The sequence below is a fragment of the Stigmatopora argus genome, chromosome 1 (genome assembly GCF_051989625.1).
Source record: "Stigmatopora argus isolate UIUO_Sarg chromosome 1, RoL_Sarg_1.0, whole genome shotgun sequence".
NCBI classification, from domain to species: Eukaryota; Metazoa; Chordata; class Actinopteri; order Syngnathiformes; family Syngnathidae; genus Stigmatopora; species Stigmatopora argus.
The window spans coordinates 11,855,440-11,871,917 of record NC_135387.1 but is presented as its reverse complement, the minus strand read 5'-3'; the positions used below and the strand labels follow the sequence as shown (position 1 = coordinate 11,871,917).

General features: G+C 40.1%; 1 protein-coding gene across 4 annotated transcripts in view; it reads right to left on the bottom strand.

Annotated features, from left to right (window-relative positions):
- Positions 1-16,478, bottom strand: part of znf385a (zinc finger protein 385A) — a 59,447-nt gene that overhangs the window by 23,545 nt on the left and 19,424 nt on the right. For 2 of the 4 annotated variants that reach the window (XM_077596949.1, XM_077596924.1), the window contains exon 2: positions 5,959-6,122. In XM_077596949.1, coding sequence (XP_077453075.1) covers positions 5,959-6,069 — 111 coding nt within the window. In that variant the 5' untranslated portion in view covers positions 6,070-6,122. Of the gene's footprint in view, positions 1-142; positions 489-5,958; positions 6,123-6,239; positions 6,597-16,478 lie in introns of those variants that run through there. The other 2 variants (XM_077596942.1, XM_077596933.1) reach the window with 2 other exon arrangements.

Genomic DNA, 16,478 nt, shown 5'->3' with positions numbered 1-16,478 from the left:
TCCCATTAGCCCCAAACTGGCACCAGCAGTGTAATCTGCACTGAAGTGGGTTTAACACCCCCTTTGAAGCACAAATTGCGCTTAACTTGAGGCCAGATTAAGACACAGCATGGTGGAAAAAGAAGGAGAAAAACACCCTCACCTTCTGCTCCTCAGTGTCAGTGGAAGCTTGGAGCTGCATTTTTCCTCGAGTGTGTATGCTACTCTCACAGGTGTGTGTTTGGGTCCCAGATTGAGTGAAACTGAAACTTTCCTTCCTCATTGAGCTTCCTGGTCACTTCTCAAAGATGAAAACAAACTACAAGGACTTCTGGGCCGTACAGCATTGTCATCAACGGTTCTCCTTTGTGGCTTCTTTGAGATGTCGGGATGATGTCTCTAAACTCCGCAAGTGTTTCCGCTGTCTTGTTTCTCTCGTGCTCGGTGTTCCTTGTCCATGCCCTAATGCTTGCCATTGTGCGTCCCTCAAGCTGCACTGCAGTGTCTCCTCCCCTTCTCCTTGCCTCTCCCCTCCTTCTTCTGCATATTTGTAGTATCTGGATGCACTCCAAGGATTATGGAAGTCCTCCACTTACCCCCCTGCTCGCCTATGCCCCATCTAACAGAACCAACATAAAATAGAATATTTGCTTTGCACACCACTTCGGGTTAGCGGGAATGATTATCTACTGCACCAGGTTTTTGGAAAGTGGCTGTTTTTGTATTTTCATGCATCCAGGATGTACAGATACTATTTATTCTATGCCACTGTTTCTCCAACTGTTTGACGAGTAGCTCTAATATTATGTGATAAAAAGACTGAGTTTAATCTACAAACTGTGAATCTTCAAGTGGTTTTCCACTTTTTTTTCAATTCCAATGGATTTTTTAGGTACAGTTCAGTTTTATTCAATTATTTTTCAGAATTGTTTTAGTTCTTTCCAAACATCAATTTAGATACAGTTTGTTCAATACAATTTAGATACAGTTTGTGCAATACATTTTGAATTATTGTTAAGTGCAGTTTTTATTTTTCCATCATACATATTTAACATTCAAATTAAATGTTAAGATAGAATTTTGAATTATCTATGAATTTTATTTGAGCTGACTTAGGGTGAAAGGCGGATATACCCTAGAATGGTCGCGGGTGTGATTCAGTGACCCTAAAAGTATTTTAGGTTAGTTTTAGGGACGGCTTCATTAGAATCAACAATATTTGGCCACGTTATGAATATATTTGAGGACCTATAAAGTTCTTTGGGACACTTATGATTAAAAACAATATAAATTATAAAAGAAACACAATATGAGTTTCATTTGAGTCGATTAATACTGAACCTTTAGGGCCAGTAATCATTTGGTCAATCATATAGATAAGGAATACGCATAATGTATTAAGTCCAGACTGATGGGAAAAACAAAAAAGAAAAAAACACTGCAAAATTCTGACATTTCCCAAAGCAAGTTGGAAAATCCCAAGAATAAATGACTCGGGTATGTTTCGCAAACAATACACATAATATTCCTTCTTACACAACATTTTGGCAAAGATACAAACCCTGCGATTTTATTTAATAAAGGAAAAATGAATACATTACCATATACAGTCCTATTGCACCAGATATTTTGTGGGAGTAAATACTGAATCCATCACAGAAACAACACTCAATGACCATGTTAATATTTGCCTGACAAGATGGTACAATTACATTTTCTTGACCTTTTAGCAACCTCAAGTGTGTGTATGCGGTCTATATTGGGACCAACACATACTGGAATGTAATGCAGCCCTGTCACTGTCCAAATTGGCCAGGACAGGCAAGTGGCTACAAATTACATTACAAGGTTATTAAAGTAGTATATTTAGACAATGTAGGAGAGGCCATATCTCTCTGATAGTAGTAATAAACCTCAATGTTAATGTAACTCTAATTAAAATGTACAAACTCATCAAGATGAAATATGGAGAGAGTCAGTGAGTTACTTGCTTGCAACTAAATGTGCACGGACATGTTACTGCTGCCATAACCGTGAGCCTCCAGTGAAATATTCAAGATATATCGAAGGGAGAATGACATCAGGGAACTATTAAGACACTTTAGCAGTAATCAGTGTTTGCCCTTTATTCATACAGTACTGGGAGTGTTGAAATATCGTGCTAAATTGAGGCGAAATCACTGTGCCGTAAGCACTTGCTCTCTGGTGGATTAAAGTAGCATGGTGGCCATCCAGAGGCAAAAAAATGTGTCTTTGTGGAAACCCTGTTCCATTGTCAGGGGTTGTTTTATTGCATTTTCAACTGTTGTATGCCACATTCACTGAGTCCATTGCACCACTGGGAGCTCTTGGTTTCAAATTCTAGAAGCACGCATAGCCCCAGTGAGTGGCCGTTCCGATCCATTTAAGTTTACATCCCCCTTTTTTTCATCTTGTTCGGGTCGCAGGGAATGAGGAGCCTTTTGAACGACTGTAATACACCCAGGACTGGTTGCTAGTCAATCACAAGGAGCACGCAGATAGCAAATATACTATAATCATAATGAATCACGATGTGCTGTATTGGTTACTTGCTGCAGGGGAAAAATTATTTCCTTGCCTCTGCTGTAGCCCCCTCTCTTGGTGGTAGAGTCATATAACACTGATGAAAGGCTTGTTTTGAAATCACTCAAGCATAGTAGCAGCTGGTTAGGTGGCCAAATGCTTTAAATACTAAGCAACTATTAAATTAAATACTGAACAAGTGCAGAAATTCTGCAAAGAAGGGACAATCAATGCTTTTTAGTAGTGGGGTGGACCACCCTACTGCCCGTAGTTACCTGGTATATGCTCCAGCACCCCCCCAAACCTTGTGAGGATGAGCAGTTTAATAAAGTTTAAAATGTTCATAAATGCAGGAACTAACCCCTTGATTCCTGGGTTGACATGTTTATATATGTATATTCTTAGGGGAGGCAGGAAATGTAAATACTAGTAAATACTTCAGAAATGTAAGAGGAACTACTTATTTATTAGCCTTCCACAATGAAGATGGTGACTGTGTCTGAATTCTCATCTCGCTAGGGGGGGCATGCCAGACATCATTCCCTACTGAGAACAAAGCTTAGTGATTTAACATATTAATGAGAAATGTGTTGACATTCGACAATGCAGTTTGGAGCAGCAGCACTGTGCCAAATTGTAGCTGAAAAGCCTCCAGTTTTTTTGTAATTTTTAAAGCTTTTCAAGGCCTGACGGGCGAAGAAAAGTCACAGCTTTACAGCTTCTGAGTTGGCTTTTTGATTCATCAGCTTTGAGTCACACAGAAGCACACTCCACACTTTCATCACAGCACTCATAAAATACCACAGCAGATAGTAATGATTATATTGATTTTTTTCTACAGTTGTGGTCAAAAGTTTACATACACTTGTGAAGAACATAATCTCTTGGCTCTGTTGAGTTTCCAGTTATTTCTACAACATAGATTTTTCTCTGATAGAGTGATTGGAACAGATATTTCTTTGTCACAAAAAACAATCATGAAATTTGGTTTTTTTATGACTTTATTATGGGTTAACAGAAAAAGTGATCAAATCTGCTCGGTCAAAAATATACATACAGCAACACGAATTAGCAATTTTGGTGACTTGGAAAGTTGTGTCAGTGAAATGAGCTTCATAGCATGGCCTCTTAACTTCTTGTGAGTGATTATGAGTGACTACAGCTGGTGACATCTCTGAGGCCATTTAAATAGGGCTCATTGGAAACAAACGCCCACAAACGGTACAATGGGAAAGTCAAAGGAGCTCAGCATGGATCTGAAAAAGCATATCCTTGACTTGAACAAGTCAGGAAAGTCACTTGGAGCCATTTCAAAGCAGCTGCAGGTCCCAAGAGCAACAGTGCAAACAATTGTTTGTAAGTATAAAGTGCATGGCACTGTTTTGTCACTGCCACGATCAGGAAGAAAACGCAAGCTATTACCTGCTACTGGGAGAAAATTGGTCAGGAGGGTGAAGATTCAACCGAGAATCACCAAAAAGCAGATCTGCCAAGAATTAGAAGCTGCTGGAACACAGGTGTCAGTGTCCACAGTCAAGCGTGTTTTGCATCTCCATGGACTGAGAGGCTGCAAGGCAAGAAGGAAGCCCTTGCTCCAAAAGCGGCACCTTAAGGCTCAACTGAAGTTTCCCTGCTGATCACATGGACAAAGATAAGACCTTCTGGAGGAAAGTTCTGTGGTCAGACGAAACAAAAATCGAGCTGTTTGGCCACAATGCCCAGCAATATGTTTGGAGGAGAAAAGGTGAGGCCTTTAACCCCAAGTACACCATGCCTACCGTCAAGCACGGTGGTGGTAGTATTATGCTGTGGGGCTGTTTGCTGCCAATGGAACTGGTGCTTTACAGAGAGTAAATTGGATAATGAAGAAGGAGGATTACCTTCAAATTATTCAAGATAACCTAAAGTCATCAGCCCGAAGATTGGGTCTTGGGCGCAGTTGGGTGTTCCAACAGGACAATGACCCCGAACACACATCAAAAGTGGTAATGGAATGGCTAAATCAGGCTAGAATTAAGGTTTTCGAATGGCCTTCCTAAAGTCCTGACTTAAACCCCATTGGGAACTTGTGGACAATGCTGAAGAAACAAGTCCATGTCAGAAAGCCATCAAATTTAACTGAACTGCACCAATTCTGTCAAGAGGAGTGGTCAAAGATTCAGCCAGAAGCTTACCAGAAGCTTGTGGATGGCTACCAAAAGCGCCTAATTGAAGTGAAAATGGCCAAGGGACACGTTACCAAATATTAGCGCTGCTGTATGTATATTTTTGACCCAGCAGATTTGATCACTTTTTTCTGTTCACCCATAATAAAGTCATAAAAAAACCAAACTTCATGAATGTTTTTTTGTGACAAAGAAATATCTGTTCCAATAACTCCATCAGAGAAAAATCAGAGTTGTAGAAATAACTGGAAACTCAAGAGAGCAATGACATTATGTTCTTCACGAGTGTATGTAAACTTTTGACCACAACTGTATCTAGTTTGGGTTTCTACCAATAAGAGGTAGAAACGTATGATAAAATGAGTTTTAGCCTCAGTATGCACTGCATTAGCTTCTGCATCATTATGTCATCAAATGGTCAACAAATTGCTTCAATATCAGTTAAAATATGATTTCTATAGGAGGATTTTGATTCAGGAAAGATGATTTAAAGTGTTTTATTGTCCCTGTACTGGGCATCGGGCACTCGTGACTTTAATATATATTTCCACCTTTAGTCCTTTTATGAAATCCTTCTTATACAATATTTTCATTATTCATTTTCTGATCTGGCTATCCTCACAAGAGTTACGGGGGGTGGTGGAGCCTATGCCAGCCAACTACGGGCCCCAGGGGAGGGAGGGTTTTGGGCGCACCCTGATTTGGTGGCCAGTCAATTGCAGGTCACAAGGAGAGGGCGACCATTCACTATTCTCTATTTTTTCATTATATACTGAATATTATTTTGTAACAATAAAATAAATGGTTAGTATATCAATATTTATCCAAAAGGAAGTACTCTTTGTTATGGTATTACACTCTCACTTAGTTTTTTAATTTAATATATTTCTCTGGTAGCATTATATTTTGTTTCATATAGTTATCATTTGTTCTTCTAAATTTTATGAGTTTTTCTTTATGGAGTTACAATTTTATGCTTGTACATTATGAGCTGAGCAGACCCTCAATCAGCAACGTAGCTTAATCCCAATATACAAATATTTAAACAAAGATGCAATATATTGATGTGAGGGAGCCTTTTTGCAAATTAAAAGATAAACATGGACAGTGATAACAACAGCACTAGCCATAAAAAGTGTCACGTAAGTAATTGCAGTAATATGTGTGCCCCAGTTCTAATGCAGTCAAGATTTTGATAGCATCCATAGTATTCCACCATTTAGCACACTGAGTAAAAAACTTCTGTCAATGAAAAGTAGTCGTTTCTTACCGTACTGAAGTTATGAAAGAGGCTCAAGCTGTGTGGATGAGGTGGTGGGTGAGGAGGAGTCTCCAGAGGAAACTGTAGGAAGGGCTTCATGTCCAGGTGAGGCTGGATCATTGTTGGGGTCCTCAGGAAAGCTGGCACAGCAGCCCCAGCTCGATTGATACCTCCTGCGCAGAAAAATCACATACAATTTACTTTACTTTGAAGCTGTTGCTATCCAAAGAGTGAGAACGCAAACATATGTGCATCTCTCTAAGACAAAAAATATATTTAAAAAAACGTACATGAAATAATGACATAATGATGCATGTCTCCCCGTTCCCGTCATCTTTCCTCATCCCTCCTAGTCTCCTCTTTAACCTCTGTCACAGATGATAGTGATGGGCCCCACACAGCAAAAGTCAGTCTCAGCAAGCGCTCGGATTAAGCCTTTTAATATCCGCCGCCAGATTGCGACTTAAAGCTTTTGCTGCTCTCCTTTTGGGGATTTCTCTGAGCTACAGTATGACTCCAGCTTGTCTTTTTTTCGCCCTTGGAAGTTTTTCTCCAACCTGCCATCGTCCTTTGTGATAATTTGAGGCCTTTTTTCGACACCTCTGCATTTTCCTTTAGCTTTAAGTCGGCTGAATGTGATCAAAGGATATTATACGGCTCCTACGAAAAGGACGTTAACTGATGCACTTGACAAAGTTTGGATTAGAGAGAGTGACTTGTCAAATCGCTGTCAAGTCTTGATTACCTTCTGCTGTACATCTGTTGGCCTTGAGGTGCTGAGGACTGCATCATTACATCTACTTAAGCACTTTGAGCACTAAAACATGGGTACATTAACAACATTTCTGAATGAATGAACACACTCAGGTGATCTGTTTAAGGAATTCAGCATTACTGAGTACAATAAAGATTCACCATCAAATTATTTAAATGTTACAAATTGTCAATCGGTGAATGGAACTGCATTAATAACAAAATATACAGGTAAGATGTTTCACATTTACTCTATGTACAATATGATATATTTTAAATATACTGTTTGTATGGCCACTATTGTAAATATCTATGCATATACGTATACCGTTCTAAAATAGCTCATCAGTGATGTGATATTTTTGAATAGATATGTTGTAGAGTGATCATTGGAAATAGTAAGCGCTCAGATTATTAATATTTAAATGATGAAAATTGAGAGTTGCACATGATATTCATCGGTTTCAAAATGATTTTGGAGTAAGTTTAACCGGTTCAAGAAATAGATGAATTAAGTAACATGATTAGTGCTTTTTTTTTTTTTTTTAATCTCACCTACAGGAATTTTGCCAAGAAGGCCAATGACAATTCATTCATAAATAAACATGATTTGATTTCATCACTTTGATCAATATCAATAGAAATGTTTAAGCTCTTCCTTTTTACATTTGCAACTGTGTGAATTTGCGTATGTCGACTAAGCTTATTGCAGAAGTAACTTGTGCAAATGGTCCCATAGTTATTTTTAAGCATGTGGGATTTGCAATACTGCCTGGCTAATATAGGCCAAGTCAGTCTTTTTCCATCTTGAGATGAGCTCACGGGCCGTGCAAGTTGTCGCACAGACTGCCCCCTTTCGAGGTGCTGCTTTGTGCATTTGGGGAGAACAATGGGCACAAGGCAAAGTAAGCATACAGCCAGCGATTTGCCAGAGATGCTGGCACTGATAGCAACAGCAATATGGAAATGAAGGGGGTGCCTGCTTGGCCCTGTTCAAGGCTGTGAAACAGGTATCCCTGGTCTCCACATGGCGCAAGGATGTGCATTCGGGTTGACGTGTGATGGGTAACATGGCTGCTAATATTTGATGTTGGCATGGTGAAGACAGAAAGACTGGTAAGCTTGGAAAAAAACACCCCCCACTTGGTATTTGCACAATAAAAAGGAGACGAATAAATATGAGAATCATATTTTTTAAAGTTCATTGCCAAGGAGCAGCTTCAGTGATAAACCGTGAGGCATTATCCACAAGAGATTGTTGCTGGATTTGGATCTAAGCAAAACCTGCCCTGTACAATACATGCGGTAGTGAACGAGTCCATTCAATTATGGAACGCAGTTGCTTTAGGAGTATTTTCACCCAAATTATCTTGACATAAATATCACTCACTGACAAACTCGATAAAGACACATTTCCATTATTAGCAATTTACCGTGGTGCTTAGTGTTATCGGGCAGCGTGGGATCGATTCCCACTCATTGGTGGTGTGATTGTGAGTGTTAATGTCTGTCTGCCCTACGACTGACTGGCGACCAGTCTTGGGTGTACTTTGCCTTTTGCCAAAGTCAGCTGGGATAGGCTGCAGCCCTCTGCGACCATGACAAAGACAAGAGGTGTTGAAAATGAATGAACGAACCCTCGTAAGTTGTAAATATCTGTGCCAAAGACCAAATAAGAAAAAAATCTAGCTGTGACATTCCATAAGGACAAATATTCGTTGACTCAACATGTTTCCCTACACTCAATCAATTTTCTGAACCGCTTATCCTCACAGGGGTTGCGGGGGGTGCTGGAGCATATCTCAGCTGACTTCGGGCACGAGTTTATGACAGCAAACGCTACCTTGCTCTGACACATATGTCTCTTTGGATTTAGTTGTGTTCAAAAATTTAATAAGTTATTCTGTTTCCAACTGTGGAGCATCATGGGCAAGCTCTCGTGAATTTAGTTGCCAAATTACTAATCATTATGATGTGAATGATGTAGTGGTAACCCGTTTGGCCATTTTTTGTCAAAGATAATCCAAAATCTTGAGGATTTCTGCCTTGATCCCTTTGCTGAGGCAGACTAGATCCTATCGAGTGAAGGCATAATGACCAGCTGCATTACTGAATTTGTCCCTCAAATCCATCTTAAGATGTCTGCTCATATCAAGACAAACTTTAATATATTCATGCACTTTGTTGAAGGCAGTAAAAAAAAATTCTTTCCATCTTTAAAATGCCAAAACCTGACCGGAGCTGAAAATTGCCACCAGAGAGCACTGCTGAGGTCCTGAAAATCAACACCAGAGATTACAAAGCAGTGCAAGTACTCATCAGAATACAGCCATTTTTTTTCTTTATCCTGTGATGCTAATTACGCTTACCCGTGAAAGTCAATACAAGGTGGATTTAGTGATAAACATCAGTTTGACTTTATTGCCCGGGGTTGCTGCTGATTTCTTAAACGAGAAGATTATGCAGGCACTGCTGGGAAGGCACAAGCAATTTTCTTTTCCACAAATACTATCAAATGTTGCATGTAGATTGTATGCATGCCCATCATGTTAGCCAGGAAGGTCATACAAAAAGGTCATGAAAGCTTAGTTACTCTGATACAATCTTTTAATCTATGCTTTTATTCTGTATGCAGTTCACAGATTTGCAGTGTACTCGAAAATAAAATAAAAATATCTGTAATCATAGTATCTTTTAGATTCCACCCAAACTAACATTTTGCAGACAGGAAATTCCACGCAGACATGAAAATAAGAGACCAGAAACAGTTGAATAGATTGCCATTAGCTTGCAACATTTCTTTTAAAATAAATTGCAAACCAGGAAACCCAAGGAAATTATTTGTCTTAAAGGCCGGTTAAACCTTCAATTTACATGGAGTGCATCATAAAAGGACTGATGCAAGAGTAACGACACCCCAAGGTGATTAATATGACAGTTGCAAGCCCCCCCCAAAAGCCCACACAAGGGATCCCACTTTGATCTCCCCTAAGTCGCTGTATCAAGGCACGGAGGATTTAATTGCCATTCTGTGCCTTTAAAAAACGCATAGGATTCTTTCAACCCCGAGATAAAGGGAGAGCAAAGCTAAGGAACGCTGCTTTAAAAAAAAAAAGAAAATAGAATGACTGCTTGTGACTTAACCATCTCACCTCACCAAAACCCCATGTCTGGAACACACACATACACACACTCTTGTACACGCAAACACATGTTAAGGCCGATGCACGTGAGCCACAGATGCACACCCCTTAATCCTAGAGATAAATCTCTTGCTGGCTCCTGGCTGGCAGCAAGTGAACCTTTGGAAGTGGTCAGCTTTTGTTACTTGTGACTCTAAGGATTTTGTTTTGGAAAAGACACACACGTTCGCACGGCGACAAGCACATGCATGCACACAGTTCTGGTGGATGGCTCTAGATGGTGCAGTATTATTTTGATTTAGTAACACTGCACTACTAAGCAAAATGGAGAATGCGTACTAGTTTTCGTCTCTTGAGTTTTGGGCGAGAAGTCATGTCACGACATGCTTTCACACATTCAGCGCAAGCTTTATACATCCTTAATGAAAATATGCTTGAATTGGCTCAGGCCCATTGCATTCCATCATGTTATTTATCTCCAGAGTGGGATAAAAACACACCATGTAATCAAGGCTGAACCAAACCTGGCGGAAAATCATTTTGTAGTAGAAAAAAAAGGATTAGCACGAACATCACTGTGTTTATGCGGTGACGGAGAGTGTTTGTGCTGGTCTAAGGTCAATAATGACGGACAAATACCTGCCTGGGCTTAATGGGAGAGGACAGCACGGGATCATGAGAACATTGAATTAACTGGGTTCCTTGCTCTGCACAACCCAATACCAACAATAAGTGTATACATCGGACTTTAAATGCTCTTGTTTGTTTGTCCGTCTTTGAAAGTTCTTTCTGATCTGTGAGGCTCTTGAATGGAAGAATGTGTGAAGAGGTCAAAATATTACTTAGGACAGGAATTTGTCATAGATGTGGAAATTAGGGCCCCAGATAATGTCACAAACAGGTGTTCAAGGGACAAAAGAAGAAGCTGCTACACACAAGTGACAATCTGGATGGAGGTGTGAAGCCAAGTATCCATTTCCATATTGCCTCTTAGAGTCTCTGTCTGAATCTCAGTGGTACTGCTCATCTCTCACACATTTTGCAAGTACAAATTCATCAAACTAGACAGTCAGTACTCATCTCACTCAATCACAGAACGTTGTACATCCACCTATCCAATTTGAATATTTATTTTGAGCACCTACTGTAGAAAAAAAAAGTCAAATGAATTGATGAACAATTGACTCTTCAGGGAAACTGTTGCAAAATGCCACACACAGTGACAGATCTCAGCTGCCCAAGACAACATCACCGAGATATTGAACTATCACCTAAAAAAAGCAAGTTTAATGAACGTTGCCGACTAAAGCCTCAGACAGACATTGCAAATGTCATTGCAAATGACATTGCGATTGGCTTTTGAAGAGCATCAAGAGTGACAATCTAAAATTGAACATATTCATTTGATGGGTTTATTCATTCCAACTAACTCAAAACTGTTTTTCTATAATTCCATTTGAGATTGCAATTTGTTTTTTGTTTGGAATTCTGAGAGATGTGACAACCTGAACATGAAAACATTTAATTTTCTCCTTCACTGCCATTGATGGGTAAACATGTTCAATCAATTTGGACTTGGAAGGCCTGCCAGTGAATTATCCCTGAACAATCACCGTCAGCCACCAGTGTGACTGAAACATTTTCATAATAAAAAATAAAAATTGGGGGGAAAAAACAATTCCCAATCGAGAAAAAGTTTTTTTTTCACCAAAATTCATATGCCCCTTTTCATACATGTATGCTCCTTTTCCAGTACATTGGCTGTGAGCCAGCCTGGTTTGTCAGAGGATAACAGGGCTGTGCATGAAGACATGATCAGATGTGAGTGCTGTAGGCAACATCTGAGACAATGATGAATGAAGTGTTGGGATTCATTTTGAGAAGGAACCAAAGTGTTATTTTGTTGCGTCTCTTGCGAGACAAGATCCAGTCCAGCGTAAGGGGATCACACTTATTGTCCTGTACATCACCACAAGAGAAAACAGCTGCCAGAAGACATGGAGGGAGGGGAAAACATGGTGACACAAGGTGAAGAGCAGCACCGCCACCTGCATGCCATTGTTGCTTATTTTACACCATATCGTTCCCAAAGCTACCCACCCCCACCCAAAAAATGATTCTCTCTCCCTTCTCTTGTTCAAGCCGGTTGTCCCACCCCCCTGGAACAAAAGACAGCAAGTTTATTCCCAGGAACCTCCGCCCTCAGGTGTGGAATTCTATCAGTCGGCCCAGCCCAAATGCACTTTGGTGGACACTCACAAAGGAACTGGATTTTCTCTCAGATTAGACCCCCAGCCTGAGGGGAAGGACAGGACAAGGTTGGGCTGACACAATGTGGGCCGTGAGGGCCTTTAAAAGCGCACGTGTACACTTTGAGGAACGCTAACAATAATGTGCTGATGCCCAACGTTTGCCAGTCTATCTCATTGACCTCTGTTCACTAAAGAGAGGGAGAGGGCGACGTTCCATCAGCCTAATAGAGCGGGGGATATGAATATAGAGTACTAGTCTAACCCACAAGCATGGCATCTAACATAGAGCTCGCTCTCATTGCTAAGTGACCCAACCTGAGCTCAATTTTTTTAAGTGCCAGGGGGTCCTACATTGTAATGTCACTTGTCATTGCAGAGGCCACAAATGACACTTTGCTTTAAATCATAATCCGTCACCATCTGCATGTAATGTAGCTTAAGGATTCGTGTGGGCAAGAGGAGTACCCGGTGTTGCCAGATTGGAAAGTCAGTCTCCAGCCAAATCACACACTAAAATTGCTCAGTTCAGAAAAAAACCTAAAACTCTATTTGAACGGAGGAGTTTTTTTTCTTTTTTCACTTGAGTGCATTTATTCACGGTATATAAAATGGTCTTCAAAATGTAACCGGAAGTTTTTATACAACATTGTCTTTACGGTACCGCACTTTCCACTTTGCCATACTATACCTTCGGGACACTCCCTTTCAGCCTTTTTTCCATGAGAGCAGGGAACGCATTACTTAATGAGTTTTAGATGTTTCCGATCGCAATCATTTTCAGTTCTGTGGTGCGACTGTGCTAATCACACTAAATGTTGTTAATAAGCGATGATTAAACCGAAATGAACAAGCACCAATCACATCCCAGCGGTGAGATTTTATAACAAAGCGCAGAGTGGATGAAAGGGAGGCTAAAGCTTTTGAAGGCCCATTCAAAGCAGCGTGTTGATGAGCATTGATGCGGCTATCAGAAGCTGAATGGGGGTACAATATGCTTGTTAAATATGGCTTTGATTACGATCAATGTTCAGCCATTGGAAAATTATTCAACACAAGAAAACATCAGGCAAATGAGACTCAATCACCTTGAGGTTTCGGTGCACCCTGTCTTAGCCTAAAGTATGTATAAATATGAGTGAAAATGAGAATTTACATTGCAAGTCGATTTACATAAGCGCCCTTAAATTTTCTACTTGTGACTCTAACATTGTGACCAACATTGCTACCAAAAGATGTCTGTAGCCCTGATTTTGATTCAAATTGTTTCTATTTATAATAGCACAACGGCCATCATACAATCCATTACGTTGATTTAAACAATGGCCGTCCAAGGTACGGCATGGAAAACACGATAAACACACGTCGAAAAACCCAATATGTAGAAGCTATTTAAACATTAATTTTTAAAAAAGGCTATAATACTGACTAAATGTTTACGGTTCTGTGCCATTGATGGCAATAGACATCCAATTCAATTGAACTCGGAGTGTAAAATCGCCTTTCATTGCTGCCAATGAGTTAATGCCATTTAATGCACTTTATCCCGAGCAAGCTGGTAAATCCCAACAATGTTCTCATAGAGAGGAACTGCTTTAGCTGGTTAAAATAAAGACAATACATTTAGATGAGTGTTACTGAAGTATTTAAAAATACAAATGGAATATATTCAAAGGCCCTTGGGTGTACAATTAATATTAATTCATTCACGCTCCGCACCGATTATACTCGCAGGGGTCGTTTGTGTGTGTGTGTGTGTGTGTGTGTGTGTGTGTATGTGTGTGTGTGTGTGTGTGTGTACAACCTAACTGGTTGTCAGTCATTAGCCGATACAATTAACTAATCATTAAAAAAATTGGTACATATCGTTTTAAGTTAACTTCAACAACTTAGACCCACGGACCCGTAAATATTAGTCAGCAAATTGTTCTCTGATCCTCAACGTCTTGTCATTTGCGCATCATTTTGCAGCTTGTAGCTCGCAAGGAAGAAAAGAAGGGAAATGGATGTTTGTAAAAAGCGTGAATCGGCGATGTGGCTACTTAGGCGCCGCACACCACTGCGGCACAGCTTCATTGTTATTATGATTTCTTTCATAATGAGCAGCACGTCTCTCCCCGCTACCATACAAAGGCTTGATAGAATGTGGCATTCCATTAGCATGTTAAAGAGGCCCGGCTTCATCTCTGAGCTGCTGACTGACAGTGGACATCATCTCTGTAATTGCACCTCAGACGGGAGCCAGTGCCGCGAGCCACGTGGCAGTCGGAAGAGTTGGAAAAAGGTAGCGAGGGATTTGGGTTTACAGAGTAGATTGTGAAAATCTGGCAAAAATCAGATGTCTTCTTTTCTTTCTCCAGGGGTTCCAAATCTCATACGGCTGCACGGAATAAACACCTGACTGATTCAGTATTTTATTCTTTTGCCATTTATGAAACTGGTGTTTAGTAATGATTGAATGAGCCCTAAAACAACACATGAAATGCTTTAGAAAGTTTTCAGTCTAATTAACAACAACATATATGTAAATTTTAATGGTTATTTTACATCAAACAACTTTAAATAATACATACCTATACATAACCGGTCTTACGGTGGTTGCAGCACAGCACCCCCTTTCTCAATATCTCCCTTCCACTGGGGTTTGTTCCCACGCTATTATCGTGGCAGTCGAGCATGCTGACTGCTGAGCTAATAGCACAGCCTAGCCGTCAGCATGCTCTTTTATTTTATCAAAGAGTAAGGTTTTCCTAACCTTCTTCTACACATAGCTCAGTAGTTTGCACGTTTGACATCCAAGATAATAGATGATGTTACTTCACCACCATCATCACTTATATACATATCGAACAAAGTACATTAAAAAAACACTACAGAGAAAAACAAAGCTACCTTCAAATTTATGGTTACTGTATTTTACGTTTTACCTTTAGTCAATGGTAAAATTGTGGCAAACACAGCTGTATTATACAATGAGTGAAATTATTTTCATTTTTTAAAGTTAAAGGATTTGAGAATGTTTCTCAAATGTTATACAAACCTAGGCCCAGGCACATTCAAGTATGCCTATTTGGAACGCAAACTGTTTCCAAAATCTTAAAACAGTGAATGGCACAAAATAAAGAAGGAGATGTAACTTGGAAGTGTGTCTAAGTGCTCTCCTCTTCCTCACATCCAAATGCAATGTCCTTGCTTACGCAGCTCTTTCTGCATCCCTCTGCCACCCTTTCACTTTTATCCTCGAAGTAAATGTTAATTGAAGAAACATTGTGATGCAAAATGAGCCAACATTTCCTTCCCTCTGTCTTGATGTTGTTCTCTTTTGGGCTCTGCTGACATGCTTGCAGTCCCACAGTTTTGTCATCTGGGTGTGGGAGGACAGCCCAGAAGTATGTGCGAGTACGTGTATATGCGATGTGCAACGGTAGCACATTTTCAACCCAGAGCCGAGCGGGTGACAATGAAATATATTTACCACAGGGGAGAAGCTTCTCTTGTGAGGAGAACACGCTCAAAAGATACCGCACAAATGTTTACGACTCACTGCAGCAATTTTTTGTTCAATCGGTCTACCAAGCATGTTTTGGGGATGTGGGAGGAAACCGGAGCGCCTGGAGAAAACCCAGGCAAGCCCAGGGAGAAGTCCACACTGTGAGGACCAACCTGGGTTCGAACCCTCGACCCCAGGACTGTGAGGCCGATGCGCTAACTACTCGGACACTGGGCCTATAAGCATTTACTAGCTTTTTAATTATTTATCATTATGTATTGTGTCGAAAGTAAGATGAAAATGATTTTTTTTACACACTGACTGCAGCCCCAAAAAGCACTCTAAAGTGTAATTTCTAATCAACTTGTGCAATTCATACACATTTGTGATTAATGATGTTTTTTTTCTCGCTCACCACCGACAGCCTGTTATGTCGTTTGCTTTTCAAGCTATAGTTATCTGAAAAACGGTTATGTTAACAGATGCCTAATTAGCCTGTTGTCCTACATTTTACTATTGCGACTTTAACGTATGTTTGTGCTCGGTTTCTGATCAAATTAAAAATGCCCTCTCACAATGCCATATATAGCTTTTCCTCTTCATTGTAAATTATTTGGCCGGTGCGATTTATAGTCCAGAAAATACGGTACAATGTTTTGAGTTATAAGCTATTACAGAACAAAGTCAACTTGTATCTCAAGACACCACTCCTGTCACTGGGAGTTGCCTGTTCAAATGAATTGGAAATCTATTACCGTAAATGGCAGTGAAAGAGTTAGAGAAAGCCACTCAAAGGTCAGATTACGTGCCCACTAAATTATACAGCAATCAACAAAACTGTTACTATAAGGTTATCATTATAGCACTATTGTTTTCCCCCACAGAGTAAGCTTT